Genomic DNA, 19,109 nt, shown 5'->3' on the forward strand with positions numbered 1-19,109 from the left:
TATGTTGAGCCACACTATGAAGCACCTCCGGCGGACTCTGTTTACGGAGTTCGGACCGAGCGTGGTTGGCTCTCTTGTGTCCGAATAGGTGACCATCATTACCGGTCGGGGCATGTCCCCGCGATCTGTGTATTGACTTTGTGTGTCCTGTTCTACCCTCCAGGTCCTGTTGGATGTCGCGAGTGTTCCCCCGAGCTGTGTTGTTCTTGTTTTGACGGCCGGATGGGTTGGTATGATGCTCTGCTTGGGTTGGTGCTTTGTCCGGACCGAACTGTGGTCGGCCTACAGCCTTATTCGATGGTGGTGTGGGCTCCAACGCCCTGCCATCGTATTGAGGGGGCCACCTGCTGTTGGGGTGGCTCTTGTCTGGGCCGATAAGGCCGTATTCTTCGGCGGCCAAGACCTCGGTCCATCTACCATTGAGCAAATCTTGGCTCGCTTGAAGCTGCAGCTGCTTCTTTCTTAGGCTCCTTGTAGTGGCTATGAGCTGGCGTTTAAAGCACTCCTGCTCGAGAGGTTCCTTAGGCACGATAAAATTCTCGTTGTCGAGGATCTCCTCTTCCTCGGAGAGTGGGAGATAAATTCTATCCTCTGAGTCTCCATATGTTTCCTGTTCATCAGGGTTGTCTTGCCCGCCTTCCTGTTTCTCCTGTTCGGATCCTACCTCAACAGGGTCTTCATCGTCCAGAGTGTTGTCTTCTCCGATGCTAGTGTTATTTTCTCTTGAGAGTCGTGACTTGGAGCGGCGCGAGGCGCGCCGGTGTTTGGACTGTGCACCAGGAGGTTTATCCTCAACTAGGTCCTCCTTGTCATCGTCGAAAGCGTCGTTGGGTGTGTCTATCATACACACGTCGTACCATGAAGTGGTCATCCTGCGTCTAGCGGGTAGTGAGTTCTGGCCTTGCCTCTCATCATCGTCCGTACCGTTGATGTCTTCGGGGCCGAGGTCAAGCGTGTTGGTTGGGTCTTCGACAGTGACTATGAAGTGGGTGGTGGGTGGGAAGCAAAATTCTCCATCATCAGCCGTAAGTTCGAGCCGAACATAGTTCGGTGGTGAGTTGCCTGCCAGAGATAGGTTTTTTAGTGAGTTTAGTACATCGCCCATGGGCGAGTGTTGGAAGGCGTTTGCGGCGCTAAACTTGAAGATCGATAACCGATTGAGTTTGGCATCTGCGGACTTGCAGGGTTCAGAACCTGTCGTCGGGGACGAGTCCGGGGTTCTGCTGATGCGGATATCATACGCAGTAGAATCTGTGTGCGCTCTAACGCCACGGAATCGGTAGCCCCCGTGATGGGGTTGAGCTTCCATCCTGGGACGACTTGATCTACTCCGGATCTAAGGCCAGAGTTGCGGCAGGAGCTATCTCCTGGATGTGGCCCAATGACAGGTTTAAGCCATGTCCATCGAGGCGGCGGGGAGCGATTGCCGCGGTCTCGAATCCGTCGAAGATCAAGTCTCCACGGACGTCCGCAACGTAGTTTAAGCTTCCAAATCTGACCTGATGGTCAGGGGCGTAGCTGTCGATCTGCTCCAGATGGCCAAGCGAGTTGGCCCGCAGTACGATGCCGCCGAACACGAAGATCTGTCCGGGGAGAAAGGTTTCTCCCTGGACAACGTCATCATCGACGATTGAAGGGGCCGTCGAACCTTTTGTCGACGGCACAGTGGAACTCTCAATGAAAGCACCAATGTCGGTGTCAAAACTGGCGGATCTCGGGTAGGGGGTCCCGAACTGTGCGTCTAGGATCGATGGTAACAGGAGACGGGGGACACGATGTTTACCCAGGTTCGAGCCCTCTCTATGGAGGTAATACCCTACTTCCTGCTTGATTGATCTTGATGAATATGAGTGTTACAAGAGTTGATCTACCACGAGATCGTAATGGCTAAACCCTAGAAGTCTAGCCTATGTGAATATGGTAATAAATGTGTCCTATCCGGACTATGCTCTCCGATTTATATAGACACCGGAGAGATCTAGGGTTACATGGAGTCGGTTACATAAGAAGGAATCTTCACAGCTGGTCGCCTAGCTTGCCTTCCACGCCAAGGAAAGTCCAATCCGGACACGGGTATAGTCTTCGGCCTTCGTATCTTCACAGCCCATCTGTCCGGCCCAATGAATAACAGGCTGGACGCCTGAGGACCCCTTAGTCCAGGACTCCCTCACCAGCCGGGTCTTTGCATCATTTAATTGAGATTCCAGTTCAGCAGTAGCAGCCTGTATGAAGTACAGAGTTATCAACACATTTATATCAGGGTTACAAGAATATAAGTCCCAAGTCTTTTGCAAGCAACAACACTTGGCACTTGGGGGCTAATGTTTGTCAAAGAAATTTTCAAGGAAACGACTCTTATAAAGTTCCAAGCACTACGGGAATCACAAACTTTAACACAAGTATTTCTACAATCCACAATTACTCACTAGCATGACTCTAGTATCACCATCTTTATATCTCAAAACGATCACAAGGAATCAAACTTCTCATAGTATTCAATGCACTCTATATGAAAGTTTTTATTATATCCCTCTTGGATGCCCATCACATTAGGACTAAATTCATAACCTAAGCAAGTTACCATGTTGTTTAGCGACTCTCAAAAAGATATAAATGAAGCATGAGAGTTCAACAATTTCTACAAAATAAAACCACCGCCGTGCTCTAAAAACATATAAGTGAAGCACTAGAGCAAATGACAAACTACTCCAAAAGATATAAGCGAAGCACAATGAGTAGTTGAATAATTATGTAGCTATGTGAAGACTCCTTCTCATAAATAAAATTTCAGATCTTAAGTACTTTATTCAAACAGCAAGCAAAACAAAATAAAATAACATTGCAAGTATAGCACATATCATGTGAAGAAGCAAAAACTTAGGCTCAACAAAAACTGACCGATAGTTGTTGAGGAAGAAAGGTGGGATGCCAACCGGGGAACCCAAGCTTAGATGCTTGATACTTATTGAAATATTAACTTGGGATGCCTTGGACATCCCCAAGTTTGAGCTTTTGTGTCTCCTTAATTCCTTTCATATCGCGGTTTCCCTAAATCTTAAAAACTCCATCCACACAAAACTCAACAAGAACTCGTGAGATAAGTTAGTACAAATCAATGCATAAACCTTATCATTCTTTACTGTAGCAAATTACTAAAAATATTATTTAACGTTGCATACTAAATGCCTCTGCATATTTAATACTCCTATCCTTAAATAGAATCATTAAACAAGCAAACATATGCAAACATAACAGCAATCTGTCTAAACAGAACAGTCTGTAAAGAATGCAAGAGGAATCATACTTCCCTAACTTCAAAAATTCTCACAAATTACCACACTGTAGAAATTTGTTGTTACTCATGGTGTAAAAATTTCAAGATTTTATCACATTCTGACTTTCCAGAAGAATTCAGACAATGATAGAAAACTTTCTGTTTTCAAAATAGCAACATATAGACTTGCAAAATAAGCATGGTGAAGGCTATACTTGACCTTTTTATTGAAATAAAAGATGCAAAACATTACTCTAAATAATAGCAAGCAAATCCTAATAAAATAAAATAGGTTACCGATGAACGAAGACGAAAGAGGGGATGCCATCTGGGGCATCCCCAAGCTTAGATGCTTGGTTGTCCTTGAATATTGCCTTGGGGTGCCTTGGGCATCCCCAAGCTTAGGCTCTTGCCACTCCTTATTCCGTAGTCCATCGAAACTTCACCCAAAACTTGAAACCTTCACAACACAAAACTCAACAGAAAACTCGTAAGCTCTGTTAGTATAATAAAGAAAATCACCAGTTAGGTACTGTTGTGAACTCATTCTAAATTTATATTGGTGTTATATCTAATGTATTCCAACTTCTCCATGGTTCATACCCTCCGATACTACTCATAGATTCATCAAAATAAGCAAACAACACATAGAAAACATAATCTGTCAAAAACAGAACAGTCTGTAGTAATCTGGAAACTTTCCATACTTCTGTAACTCCAAAAATTCTGAAACATTAGGACAACAGAGGCAATTTGTATGTCAATCTTGCGTAAAAAATTCAGAATTTTGTCACGCTCCAGTGAATTTTCAAAATTATGCAACTGGACGCAAAAGTTTCTGTTTTTCAGCAAGATCAAATCAACTATCACCATAGATCATCCCAAAGGTTTTACTTGGCACTTTATTGAAAAAAAAGCTATAAAACATGATTACTACAGTAGCTTAATCATGTGAACACACAAAAACAGTAGGGGTAAATGTTGGGTTGTCCCCCAACAAGCGCTTTTCTTTAATGCCTTTTTAGCTAGGCATGATGATTTCAATTATGCTCACATAAAAGATAAGAATTGAAACATAATGGGAGCATAATCAAGCATATTACTAGCACATTTAAGTCCAACCCACTTCCTATGCATAGCGATTTTGTGAGCAAACAATTTATGGGAGCAAGAATCAACTAGCATAGGAAGGTAAAGCAAGCAAAACTTCAAATTTTCAACACATAGAGAGGAAACTTGATATTATTGCAATTCCTACAAGCATATATTCCTCCCTCATAATAATTTTCAGTAGCATCATGAATGAATTCAACAATATAACTATCACATAAAGCATTGTTTTCATGATACATAAGCATCGAATTTTTATTACTCTCCACATAAGCAAATTTATTCTCATGAATAGTAATGGGAGCGAACTCAACAAAATAACTATCATGTGAGGCATAATCCAATTGAAAATTAAAATCATGACGACATGTTTCATGGTAATCATTGTTCTTTATAGCATACATGTCATCACAATAATCATCATAGATAGAAGGCATGCTTTCATCATAATAAATTGCTCATCAAAACTTGGGGGACAAAAAATATCATCTTCATCAAACATAGCATCCCCAAGCTTGTGGCTTTGCATATCATTAGCATCATGGATATTCAAAGAATTAATACTCACAACATTGCAATCATGCTCATCATTCAAATATTTAGTACCAAACATTTTATAGACTTCTTCCTCTAACACTTGAGCACAATTTTCCTTTTCATCATTTTCACGAAAGACTTTAAAAGATGAAGCATATGAGGCAACTTCAATTCCATTTTTTTGTAGTTTTCTTTTATAGATTAAACTAGTGATAAAACAGGAAACTAAACGATTCGATTGCAAGATCTAAAGATATACCTTCAAGCACTAACCTCCCCGGCAACGGCGCCAGAAAAGAGCTTGATGTCTACTATGCAACCTTCTTCTTGTAGACTCTAGTTGGGCCTCCAAGCGCAGAGTTTTGTAGGACAATAGCAAATTTCCCTCAAGTGGATGACCTAAGGTTTATCAATCCATGGGAGGCGTAGGATGAAGATGGTCTCTCTGAAACAACCCTGCAACCAAATAACAAAGAATCTCTTGTGTCCCCAACACACCCAATACAATGGTAAATTGTATAGGTGCACTAGTTCGGCGAAGAGATGGTGATACAAGTGTAATATGGATGGTAGATATGGGTTTTTGTAATATGAAAATATAAAAACAGCAAGGTAACATAGTAACAAAAGTGAGCGAAAATGGTATTGCAATGCTTGGAAACAAGGCCTAGGGTTCATACCTTTACTAGTGCAAGTTCTCTCAACAATGATAACATAATTAAATCATATGGCAATCCCTCAACGTGCGACAAAAGTCACTCCAAAGTTCCTATCGCAGAGAACATAAGATGAAATTGCTTGTAGGGTATGAAACCACCTCAAAGTTATTCTTTCCGATCAATCCATTGAGCTATTCAAGTGTCACAAACAGCCCTAGAGTTCGTAGTAAAATAACACCATATGACACACATCAATCAACACTAATGTCACCTAGATACTCCAATGTCACCACAAGTATCCGTGGGTCAATTATACAATATGCATCAAACAACTTCAGATTCATAATATTCAATCCAACACAAAGAACCTCAAAGAGTGCCCCAAGATTCCTACCGGAGAAACAAGGACGAAAACGTGCATCAACCCCTATGCATAGATTACCCCAATGTCACCTCGGGAATCCGCGAGTTGAGTGCCAAAACATACATCAAATGAATCAATAGAACACCCCCATTGTCACCACGGGTATCCCACGCAAGACATACATCAAGTGTTCTCAAATCCATAATAGTATCCAATTCGATAATAGTGAAACCTCAAAGGTAAAACTCAATTCATCACAAGAAGGTAGAGGGGGAGAAACACCATATGATTCAACTATAGTAACAAAGCTCGCGGTACATCAAGATCGTGCCCAATCAAGAACACGAGAGAGAGAGAGAGATCAAATACATAGCTACTGGTACATACCCTCAGCCCCGAGGGCGAACTACTCCCTCCTCGTCATGGAGGCCATCGGGATGGTGAAGATGGCCACCGCTGATGGTTTCCCCCTCCGGCAGGGTGCCGGAATGGGCTCCCGATTGGTTTTTCGTGGCTACAGAGGCTTGCGGCGGCGAAACTCCCGATCTAGGTTTCTTTCTGGGGGTTTCTGAATTTATAGGAATTTTTGGCGTCGGTTTCAAATCAGGGGGGTCCATGAGTCAGCGACAAGGCAGGGGCGCGCCCTCCACCCTTGTCGTTGACTCGGGACTCTTCTAGCCCAACTCTTGTGCTTCGGGGGCTTCTTCTGGTCCAAAAACAATCTCCGTGAATTTTCAGGTCAATTGGACTCCGTTTAGTATTCCTGTTCTGCAAAACTCAAAAAGAAGGAAAAAACAAAAACTGGCACTGGGCTCTAGGTTAATAGGTTAGTCCCAAAATAATATAAAATAACATATTAATGTATATAAAACATCCAAGATGGATAATATAATAACATGGAACAATAAAAAATATAAATACGTTGGAGACGTATCACCACCCCCCTACGTGACATCCACGATCTTTCAGTCTCCCACCTATAGACATAGGCGATAACGTGATACTCCCATGGCTGAGCTAGCTTGATTATCACCGGCCTCAGCCCATGTGCAACGATTAGCGAATCGCCCAGGCATGCAGAAAACGTGGGGTCTTTACATGCCAAGAGAGCTATGCCTCGCTTACCGTGAGACCTAAGCTCACCTCACCTCTAACGCTTCCGCTAATGGGCTGGTTCACAATGTTCGTACACGTAGCTTCTGGGATCGGTTATGGTGACCTTATATGAACTGGTTTCAACTAGTTTTCATGCGAGTTTTTGTATATTTTCTCATCATTCTGTTCATTTTCCTTTTATGTTTATTTTTTTAATATTTTCCTACATTTTTGTCATACATGCAGATTTTTTTGAAAACATGTTGAACATTTTTCGTATACAGGTTGAACATTTTTTGCCTTTTGTTTTTATGTGTTTTCTGTATCAGTTTTCATTGATTTTTCTATTCTTTTTCTTTTTTTTTTCATTTTCTAAATACATGATACATGTTGAACATTTCCCTATAATGGTTGAACATTTTTTAGATACATGTTGAACATTTTTCAAACAGATGTGCATCATTCTTCTGAAATACACGTTGAAAATTATTTAAGCACACATTGACCATGTTTTAATACATTGTGAATATTTTCCATAAATGCGAAAATAATTTTTTTTAATGTGCAAACATTTGGTTAAGTGATATATTCATTTTTTTATTGCATGACCATTTTTCTGAATGGTACCTTTTTTAATATTGAGAGCATTATTTTACATGGTATAAACATATATGTTAATGTGACGAGCATATTTTTATAACGGTTGAACATTTTTTAAAGGTGATATACTTTTTTGAATGATGTAAAAACTTTTTACAAACCATGGGATAAATTGTTTTTACATTCTTAATAATGTGATGATGATTTTTTTAAACATGTGAACATTTTTAAATGTCATGAATTGTTTTTGAAAAGTTGCGCAAATATTTTTTTTAACTGCATGATTTTTAAAAAATGCGTGATGAACACTTTTAAAAGTTGGCTCCATACCTCCGCCTCGTTGTGCAGTCAACCGTCTGTATTGATTGTGTGTGCCAAGAGATCTCATGATGACGCCCGTGGGCGTCAAACAGGGGAGTCTTCAGGTCCACCCTGCCCGTGACCGATTTTCCAATTTTTTGTATTCTTCAGTTTTTCAATCAGGTTTTTATCCAAAAAAACAGATGTTGTCTTTTATGAGCTGGGTATTTTTAGAATATCTTAAAAAGTGGATACATACATTTTAGAAAATTGTTTAATATGTGAATGCTCAGTATGTTTTATGAAAATGTTCTTCATATAATTGAAATAAAGTTTGCTGTATATTAAAAAAAATCAGTGTATATAACAAGAAAAATGGTCATCGTATATTAGAAGAAAGTTCACTATCTTTGAAATAAATGCTCAGCGTATATTAGAAAAATGTTCATCATATATTGCGAAACTATAAAATTAACAAAATGTGAGGAAAATAAAAACAGAAGAAAAACCAAAATGCGAAAAAAGACAAAAAAAACCGAAGCAGAAGACCAAAACCAAAAAACACACAGAAACACGAACCAAAAAAGAAAAAAGTGCGCACGCGTTAGATGGGCCGGCCCATCTCAGCGAAGACACGCCTGTATGACGCACGTTGTGTGCGCCATTATTACTGCCATAATAACTGCATGGTGAAGAATATGAAAAATTCACCAAGTTCACTCCTTTGGGCTGCAAAACAACAACTCAAAAGATCAGGTGGTTGCAAGTTCTGGAAAAAACAGTCAAGTGCCGGCTTCCTCCTCCACAGTCCACATGCTCTTCTAGGTCGTGACTACAACACGTGCATGCTACCGTACAAAGAACAGAGCAGACGCATCTCATTCCCTGCTAGTATAAAATACGTAACACCAAGCCCATGGATTCCGGGGTGTATGAACCACCGAAACTGTTGACAAGCAAGCAGCACGCAAGCCCATTTTTTTTAAAAAAAAGACTCCCCGGCCTCTGCATCAGAACGATGCATACGGCCACCTTTATAGATAAATAAAAAGGTTTAATAAGGTCTTACAGTCTGAAATCAAAATAACGGCAAACTCACGGAGAGCCACAACGCCAAACACAAATGCCAAGAGGCCACAACCGGCTAGCATAACAAAGATAGGTAAACTAATCGCCTATCCTATTACATAACCGCCAGCCAAACCGGTTGAAGATATCCCGAGCTACCATCTCCCAGCGGATAGATCCAGTAACCAAACGCTCCCTGGCCTCCGTCGGAGTGAGTAACGACCACATACGGATCAGCGCAGTGGCTCGGAAAATAACCTGCAAAAAATGAATATTTGTTGTTCTGTTAAAAGCCAAATCATTTCTGCAGTTCCAAATTGCCCACAACAAAGCACATACTCCTACGCGAATGTGTCTAGTTATTTCGGACTCTATCCCAATAAACCACGTTCCAAATAACGTACTGACAGAATTCGGAGGAGAAATATTAAAGGCAATGTGCACCGTGTGCCACAACACTTTGGCCAACGGGCAATCAAAGAATAAGTGCTTGATAGTTTCATCCCGACTACAGAAACTATACCTAGTAGATCCTGTCCAGTTGCGCTTTACCAAGTTATCCTTTGTTAGAATGACTTGTTTATGTACAAACCACATAAACACTTTAATTTTCAAAGGAACTTTGACTTTCCAAACATATTTGGAACTAGGAATGGCACTAGAGTTAATGACATCGATATACATCGATTTAACTGTGAACTCTCCAGACCTATTAAGTTTCCAGCACAACTGATCGGACGGATGAGATAGCTGAACCTCCATCAGTCTACTCATCAAATAGAGCCACGCTTCCCACCGGTTGCCAACCAGCGTCCTCCTAAACTGAATATTAAGGGAATGGACTGCAAAATCGTTGCAACAAAAGCATCACGTCGTTGAACAATACTATACAGGGACGGATACTGAAGCGCCAGCGGCGTTTCACCAAGCCAAGTATCCTCCCAGAAGCGAGTGGTGGTGCCATTGCCGACTATAAACTTTGTCCTATTAAAGAAGACTGCTTTGACTCTCATAAGTCCCTTCCAAAAAGGCGAGTCAGTCGGTCTCACTGACACCTGGGACAAAGTCTTGGACTGCAGATACTTACTACGTAGAATCTGCGCCCACTTAGCGTCAGTCTCAACTGATAATTTATACAGCCACTTACTGAGAAGACATCTGTTTTTGACTTCAAGATTCTCAATACCAAGGCCCCCCCGGTCCTTTGGTCGACAGATGATATCTCATTTGGCAAGTCTGTATTTTCTCTTTAATTCATCACTTTGCCAGAAGAATCGGGATCGATAGAAGTCCAGGCTTTTCCTAACACCAACTGGGACTTCGAAAAAAGATAAGAGAAACATTGGCATACTCGTGAGCACCGAATTAACCAGAATCAATCGGCCTCCATATGACATGAGTTTGCCCTTCCAGCAACTCAATTTCTTCTCAAACCGATCCTCGATACACTTCCATTCTCTGTTTGTCAGCTTACGATGGTGAATAGGTATATCTAAGTACGAGAAAAGTAATGTCCCAATTCACATCCAAACAATTGCCTATAAGCCTCTTGTTCCTCCTTGGCTCTACCAAAACAAAACAACTCGTTTTTATGAAAGTTAATCTTCAATCCGGTCAATTGTTCAAATAAGCATAACACCAACTTCATATTTCTCGCTTTTGCCAAGTCGTGCTCCATAAAGATAATCGTATCATCAGCATACTGCAGGATGGACACACCTCCATCAACTAGATGAGGCACCAAGCCACCCACCTGACCGGCCTCATTTGCCCTGCCTATCAAAATTGCCAACATATCAACCACGATGTTGAACAGAATAGGAGACATTGGATCACCTTGTCTCAGGCCCTTGTGTGTCTGGAAATAATGATCTATGTCATCATTCACTTTAATTCCAACACTTCCTTTTTGCGTGAAAGATTGTACCTGGCGTCGCCAGGCTTCATCAAAACCCTTCATGTGTAAGGCCTGTTGAAGGAAAGGCCATTTGACTTTATCGTATGCTTTCTCGAAATCCACCTTGAAAACAACTCCATCTAGTTTTTTCGTGTGGATCTCGTGGAGCGTTTCATGAAGGACCTCAACCCCTTCTAGGATGTTCCTGTCCGGCATGAAAGCAATTTGGGTATGCTGCACCACAGAATGCGCAATCTGCGTGAGCCTATTAGTCCCGACCTTGGTAAATTTTTTGAAACTAACATTAAGAAGACAGATGGGCCTGAATTGCTCAATTCCCACGGCCTCTGTTTTCTTAGGAAGCAGGGTTATCGTTCCAAAATTCAGTTGAAAAAGCTGAAGGTGTCCAGTGAATAAATCATGGAACAACGGCAACAAATTCCCCTTAATAATATGCCAGCACTTCTTATAGAACTCGGCCGGGAATTCATCCGGGCCGGGAGCCTTATTGTTTTTCATCTGCGATATGGCCTCAAACACCTCTTTCTTAGAAAAAGGAGCAGCCAGAATATCATTTTCAACAGCAGTAAGTTGAGGAACATCCTCAATCCTAGACTCATCCAGAGAAACACAGTTATCCTCTGGAGGCCCAAACAACTGCTTGTAATACTCGGTAATGTATAATTTTAGGTTCTCCTGTCCTAAAACCGTTCCTTCATCTTGTTCAAGCTGAAAGATCCTCTTCTTTCTGTGTTTGCCACTAGCGATCCTATGAAAGAATTGAGTGTTCGCGTCCCCTTGGACTACTCGTCGGACCTTGGCCCGCAGCGCCCATTTTAATTCCTCTTCACGAAGAAGCTCTTTCAATCTCATCTCCGCGTCAAGCTTGGCATGAAGCTCCGAGGCCGGCAGAACCGTGGTTTCTGCTTTTACATCCAGGGACTGAATAAGGGCAAGGAGCCGTTCCTTTTCGACCTTATAAATCCCACTAAGATGCTTAGCCCCACCCACGTAGGAAACTTCTCAAGTGCCTGATCTTATTTTGCTAACGCTCAAGCGCAGTCCTACCTCCTGCATCCTTAGCCCATTCTCTGGCTACGAGATCAAAGAAGCCATCTCGTTCAAACCAAGCAAGCTCGAACGAAAACGAGTTCTTGTTTCCCAAGTGGGTGGCCTCACCAGTCTAGAAATAAAGGCGTGTGGTCAGAAATACCGCGGGAAAGTGCCTGAACTGTTACGAAGGGAAACTTCTGTTCCCATTCGACGCTAGCCAGTACTCGATCCAACTTTTCAAACGTCGGATTTGGCAACGCGTTAGCCCAGGTGAACTTTCACCCCGAAAGCTCTATCTCTCTCAGATCCAACCTTTCAATGTTGGTATTAAACATGAACGGCCATCTCCCGTCAAAGTTATCATTGTTCTTCTCCTCACGCCTTCTGATGATGTTGAAATCACCCCCCACCAGGATTGGAAGCTGCTCAGAGCCGCAAATCCTAACCAGATCAGCCAAGAACTCAGGTTTGAGTTCGGGCCGTGCGGCACCATATACCGCCACCAGAGCCCAATTAAAACCATCGGCCTTCGACCGCACCCGAAACTTAACTGCAAAGTCTCCCATCACTACACTTCAGACTTCGAGCGAATCACATCTAACTTCGAGTATTCATACATTCATTCCAGGCACATGAAGCACCTAAACTGTCGACGAACATGCATGCAGCACGCAGGTTTACATCCATCTACAGGGATCAGATCACCTTCCCATCCCATGTTTTAAAACAATCGGCACGCGGTGAAATGAACCTGAAAGAGTAGCCCATACGCCAAGAGAGTATAGCAGCAAGAAACAGAGGCTCACAGCCCCTGTTTCCAGAATAACTAAATATCGTCAATCTCCTTCCCTGATCGCTGCCGACGCATACGAGCTGAGAATCTGTTACCATCACACTGTCCTGAACCGTGTCAAATAGCAGAAGTTGCATGTCCATTGTTTGGTGCGAGCTCGGTAGGTTCCCGGGGGACCATTGCTGGATCAGCGGCTCAGTTGTCCATGTCAAGGGAGTCCTCCTCATGTGTTCGTTTCCCCAATTTCACCATGTGTTCGCGCCTAGATTATTGGACCCGAGCCGAGGGTCCATTGGTACCAAGAACGTTTCCCATCCTATCCTAGAAACAAGGGCAAGGCGTTTCGTGGACCAGGGGGGGCTCTGCACAGATTTGTTAACACTAGTTGATCAACTTGCGCCCGGGACACGATCAGCTAGCACATGGCTCCACCTTTTGGTTGCCTTTCTCTTGGTCTGCCCTCAAAGCCATTCCACGCGCATTCCGCGACCAAAACGAGTAGTCCACAAGCTAAGTGCTGGTCCTTACGGTTCACTCTTCTGATTATAGTTTAAGTGCAACAGGTCGAATGCTCTCTTGCTGTTTCCGGTCAAGAAAATATTGTTGTTTTTTCACACAAAAATGCTTCCTGAGCTTTCGTCTCTCATTTTTCCATGCGGACTGAGCTTTCCTCTGACCAACCCAATATTCTTCCAAACAGTGCTATCAAGAGACATGCCAGAAGACTAACCAGCACAAGTTTTTGACAAAACCAAGGCATAATATTCCCACATAACATAACGAAAGCAAATTCAAAAGGTTGAAGAAGGGGAGGCAGGAAGCTGCGAGGATGTGCACCGCATCATCATCATCACCATGGCCGCGGTCTTATATTAGCAAGCACACAAACATAAAATACAGACAAATTGAAGGAGAAAGGCAAGCAAGTTGCGCCAACGTGGGCCCCACCCTTTGCAACTTCCAAACAACTTCCTGTGGTTTTGTCACGCATCTTTCCTTGCTTTGCTTTAGCTGTCAACCAGGACCCTATCACCCCCCAATTCTCACATGTGCTCCTGCCTTTTGGTTAAAGAATTGGGCAGGAGGGGGGTGACAAGTCTTGCCTTGTGCATCCGTCTTCCTCTCACACCCTATCCTCAGCTGGACAAGTCTTGCCTTGTGCATCCATCTTCCTCTCACACCCTATCCTCAGCTGGACAACGCCATCCAACCTACCCGGGATCTGCCCGACCCTCCCGTGTTGCTCTGTATTTGCATGATTGGTTACACAACTATAGACGAAAGCAACTTTACAATAGACCAAAATAGACCATTGCTTGTGTTTGTAGAGAATTAGATACCATGTCACTTGTTGACTACATGCGAAATTTGTTTCCGTAGTTATATTATTAGTCTGTCCATAGGAAATCATTATTCATGGCCTCGCCTCAGACAAAACTCCCTGCCGCGAACAAACAGAACAAGAACTCGTACAGATCGGACCAGCGAATCATGTAAACATAGAGCCATGGGAATACAAACATAATATGAATCCATTACAATCACTTGCTTTTACAAATCAAGGATAAAACTCAATGACAATACGGAATGATCAGAGTTTACATATAGGATACAGATATGTTTCTTTGCACTAACTTTTTTCCTTAGCATGGCCAACTCAATATCACCATGTGTTAACATGCCAAAACTTCTCTCGGGCTTCGGGCACCGGTCATCATCATTTGCTACTTCTCTTTACATCGGAACTATGGAGGCGAATAACATAGAACCATAACCTAAACAAAACGCTAGAACATGATATGGGATAAAATATTCATGACTTGATACTTCTAAGGACAAAGCACATTTCAGATATATTTCTGGTAAGGGCATAAGGCTCCTGTCATGCCGTCTTATTGGTTTGGCTTCAGGGCGGCATTCGGCCCTAGTCCAAGCCATGGCTGGTTCTCAAACTCCTTCTTGACTGGTGTTGCATCAGAAGGAGGAGCTTGATATGGTGCCTTTGCATGGAGACTATACGAAAACAAAAGCACAAGTTAGATCCATATACTTCGGTGGTAAGAAAAGATGATCATGAGTTCATGACAGCAAAAGCAACTTACCGATCCTTTCTCTTCTCGAGGAATCGGTGAAGTGACGCCTTTCTAGCAATTGGCAGATCTACAAGACAGAAAAGATTTTGTCAATAATCAGCACAATAAGAATCATCGACGCACACGTCAAACAACCTAATGGATATGAACAATAAATCACTTGGTAATTACCAGAAGCATTCGGACGAGCAGGCTTAGGAGCATCAACCGGACCAGTAGGCAAACTACTTGCTGGGGCCAGCACGGCCGTCTGGACCTTGTCGGTGTCTGCAGCAGTTGTGGTCGCAGAGACGTTCTGAACAACAGGGCTGCCCTTGCCAGCCAACTGCATCAGGCCCTTTGCCTTGTCGGCTGGGAAATCGTTGAACACGAGCACCTTCCCACCATAGAAGATGGTCAGCTGGCTCTTGTCTTCCTCCCTGAAATTTATTTGCACACAATAATTAAGTACACTTGCAGACTACTCTTCCGTTTTGCTTTAGCTGCCTAACCAATTTTCACCAGCAAAGCGAAACGTTCTCTTGGATACCATATTTTTGATTCATGTACAAACAAACTCAGCTCAATCAGTCGTGTTGTATCATACGGTTTAAGGTCGATTAGCTACGGTTTGGAGCATGAGCAAACCTAGTACTATTATAACCCGGAGCATGGATGCTGGATTGCTCCATCCCAAGAAGAAATCATCTCAACCCAGGGAGCAGTTAGTTGCAAATATAAAAATCAGTTAATTACAATCACTCTCAGCTAGATTTCAGGCCTTGCCAAATCCAGTACCGTTCAGATAAACTGAATACTACTAGATGGAAAGGTCCGTAGCGTAGGCTCGCCATCTGACTTTTATCTGTATGTATATGGATTCTGACTTGCACTAGCGCACAAGGCCAAAAATGGAGTAGAGGAAAGTGGCGTGGTCCAATACCTGGTAGCATCAGGGGCGGCGGCGTCCTGCAGGCCGGCGCTCTGCGGGAACAGCTCCATGGTCTCCTTCTTCCTACCCGCCTCCTCGCCCTCCGCTCCGGGCAAAGGGCTCTTCGTGTCCGCCGCCCTCTGTGCCTCGGCCTCACCTGAAACCCAATCAAAGCCTCAGATCAGAGAGCTGGATTTCTCAATTCATTCCACCAGCCACCAAATTCCAGACCAAATCGACGCGAAGAGGACCTTCGTCCCCAAAAAATCGGGAAAACAAACTCAGATCTCGCGCGAAATCCCCCCAGAGGACAGAAACTTTTTTCCCACGAATCGGAACGCAACCTCCCCCAACGAACCAAAAAAATAAATAAAAGTGAAGCGCCCAAATCCCGAAACACGCCGGCTCACCCTTGTTGATTCCGAGGCCGAGCTCGGCGGCGGCGGCGCCGTTCTGGCGGACGTAGCGGCTGAGCAGGCTGCAGGCCATGGCGAAGCTGGTCGCCCTCTCCCCCTGCCTCGCGGAAGCCGCCATCTCCGGTCTCTCTCCTCAGCTCCACCTCCGAGACTCCTCCCCTTCCTCCAAACAAACCTTAATAGCGCAGACGGAATCGGAATCGGCCGAGCTCGCTCGTGGTGCTAGTCTCGCGGCGGTGGTGGGTGGTTGGCTCGCCTTCCTCGTGCTGTCTGTCTGTCGTGCGGTGCGGGATGGGATGGTGGTGTGCCGTGTGCGTACGCGTCGTGCGCGCTTATAAGGGAGGACGCGGTTTCAGCTTTAGCAAATTGAAATCCAGCCCCCGCGGTGGAAAACGGATTAATTTAGTGCGAGCGTGGGTGCCATTTCGATGGTTGGATTAGTTTAGCGCATTTATTAAGCGGGGCGCGGGCCGGGACCGCGATGATTGCCCGAAATTTCGCACGTGGTTCGTGTGGAGGAGGAGAGGGAGGGGGAGGTGGGGCTTTCACGGCCGGCACCTTTCGAAATTCCCTTTCGTTCTTTCTCTCTCTCTCTCTCTTGCTTGGGTTGATTTTTTCACCCGCGGGTGGGGGCCCCGCCTTCCCTTCCCCATGTGCGCGTGCTTAACCACCGTGCGGAATGCGATCGTGGCTGTACTGTGGCGCAGCACGAGCGCCTGGCGTTTGCCTGTTTGGTCAGATCCGGGTTTTGACCTCACACTGCCCCATCACTGTTCCCTCGTGACTCCTACTACTAGTATTTCTCCCCGTCTTGCTCTCCCTCAAATATCTCTTAGCGCTGTGAAAGTAAGTTATAAGACTAGTATTGTACCGAGGTAAATGCGCCGGTGGTACATGAAGTTGCACAACATGTGCAGTTTGGTGTCACAAGTTGAAAAATACGGAAAACTGATGTCAGAACTTGTCTCAAGGTGCATATACGTTTCATTCTCGTATGTAGCTGTGTATGCCGCTTCTGTGGCGTGACATGATGGCGCCAGGCTCGCCGTCAGTGACGAGGTGGAGCTGGAGCGATGGTTTTTTGCAGAACACCCCTAAATTAATAACATTTTTTGTAAAATGCCCTGGCCCGTCAAAAAACAATACAAAGGGAAAGTTCATATGAAAAATAGTGCCGACACAGGTTCAAACTAGAGACCTCTCACTACAAGCATGGTCCTAGTTCAATTTTCTTGTCCATCTAAGATAAGTAGGTTTATTGTTGTATACACCAACATGCACCCGGCTTAAATGGGTTGCAGTTACTGCAGCCCATTCACCATATGTTAGTTATTTTTCTTTTTGCAAGAGTATAAATCTTAATCACAGTAATAGATAGAGTTAAAATGTTCATGTTCATATATTTTTGACAGTTTCATAAACAAGTCTTCATATATTTAATAAAAACTATCAACACCATGTTTTTAATATATTTAACAAAAAAATATACACGTATTATTTTAGAAGTATCATATAACTAAAAAATATTAAGTCTTTTCATTTGAAGCGGCCTGGGGATTTACAAGACTCGTATTTATCTTCCCATTAGTATATAATTATTTTATAATGTCTAAGAATGTATAAATATTTTCACAAACACAAAAAAATAATAAAACATGTGATTTAAAAAAAAACATCAAAATTTCTTATATTCTATATGAATTAAAAATTTAACGCTTTCCAAAATTATATGAACATTTATTCAAATATAATATTTTACTCATATTTTATTAAATATGTGTTTATTATTTAAAATTATACAGATTATTTTAGTTCATAAATATTATTTAATTTATATTTTGTTTTTCAGGAAATACGTAATATTTTGTATAGTTAGATGAACATTCTTTTAAATAAGTTATTTTTTCTTCGTATTAATTATAACACAAAAAAATTATGTTTTTAATTTTTTACTCTGATTATAATTTACATATTTTCACCAAATTATAAAAGGAAAAAATAACATATTTTCATCAAACTATAGGTCATTAAGCTTCGTTATCATATGTGGAGAACAAAACTCAAACTTGTCTTGTGGCTAGAACAGCCGGCCTTGTAAGACAAGGAGCCAGTTTCAAACTCAGTCTGCGCTATTTTTCATATTAATTTTCCCTTCGTACTATTTCCTAAATGGGCCCTTGTCTCTAGCATAGAGACATGTAGTGGCATTTCATGGGGTTTAAACAAGATTTGTTATTAAATTCAGTGGTGTTTCTGCAAAAATGTGTCCCTCGAGCTCAGCCCACTCACTGACAATGGGCCTAGCGCCACCCTGTCATGCCATGCAAACGGCATATACGGCTAAGTGAACCGTATATGCACGTTGAGACAAGTTCCGGCACCAGTTTTCCGTATTTATCAACTTGTGGCACCAAGCTGCACATGTTATGCAACTTCATCTATCACGAGTGCATTTACCTCTATTGTACCGTGCATAACTTCGTAAAACTTCATTACATGTATGTTCAAATAAGAAAACATAAAAAATTACCTAAACTAGTTTGTAGAGGACGGTGACCTTGTACGCGCGACCAGGCTGGCCCACGGCACCTCCATCGTCGTCCGTGTTGTCGTCGCCGTCAAAGTGGTCCTTCCAGGGATGAAAGAGCGATGGTGCGAGGCAGTCTAGCCCGACAGTCGCCTCACGCTCACGGAGGACTCACTCCGCTTCCTTCTGTGTCGTGTAGAGGGCCGCCTCGGCTAACGTTGATCCTCGCTGAGGGGGCGTTGCCCTTTCCCTTATCAGTGGCAACGTCGGTCTCGCTGAGCAACCACTTTGTACCGATCTTGGCGAGGTCCCCATCAAGGCGGCGTGGTCCCCACGTGGACATCTCGTGGTGGTCAACAACCAACCACGAGCACAGGCCTTAGCGAGGTAGGGGTCTACACGGATCCAGGTCG

At 43.2% G+C, this 19,109-nt stretch overlaps 1 protein-coding gene across 1 annotated transcript; it reads right to left on the reverse strand.

Moving 5' to 3' along the window:
* Positions 1-14,264: 14,264 nt before the first annotated feature.
* Positions 14,265-16,618, reverse strand: LOC109753325 (protein TIFY 10b). Its single transcript, XM_020312228.4, has 5 exons — positions 16,164-16,618; positions 15,766-15,910; positions 15,015-15,262; positions 14,853-14,910; positions 14,265-14,763 (listed from the first exon to the last, which is right to left on the reverse strand). The coding sequence occupies exons 1-5, from the start codon at positions 16,285-16,287 to the stop codon at positions 14,643-14,645; spliced, it is 696 nt and encodes a 231-aa protein (XP_020167817.1). The 5' UTR covers positions 16,288-16,618; the 3' UTR covers positions 14,265-14,642.
* Between the last annotated feature and the right edge of the window lie 2,491 nt (positions 16,619-19,109).

This window comes from Aegilops tauschii, chromosome 2 (assembly GCF_002575655.3).
Source record: "Aegilops tauschii subsp. strangulata cultivar AL8/78 chromosome 2, Aet v6.0, whole genome shotgun sequence".
NCBI lineage: Eukaryota > Viridiplantae > Streptophyta > Magnoliopsida > Poales > Poaceae > Aegilops > Aegilops tauschii.

Bases quoted from the DNA above. Each gene is read 5' to 3' on its own strand.
- LOC109753325 (XM_020312228.4), bottom strand. From the start codon at position 16,287: ATGGCGGCTTCCGCGAGGCAGGGGGAGAGGGCGACCAGCTTCGCCATG. The intron at 15,911-16,163 runs GTGAGCCGGCGT...ATTGGGTTTCAG, and splicing joins CGGCCTCGGAATCAACAAGG to GTGAGGCCGAGGCACAGAGG. The intron at 14,911-15,014 runs GTAATTACCAAG...TCTGTCTTGTAG, and splicing joins TGCTCGTCCGAATGCTTCTG to ATCTGCCAATTGCTAGAAAG.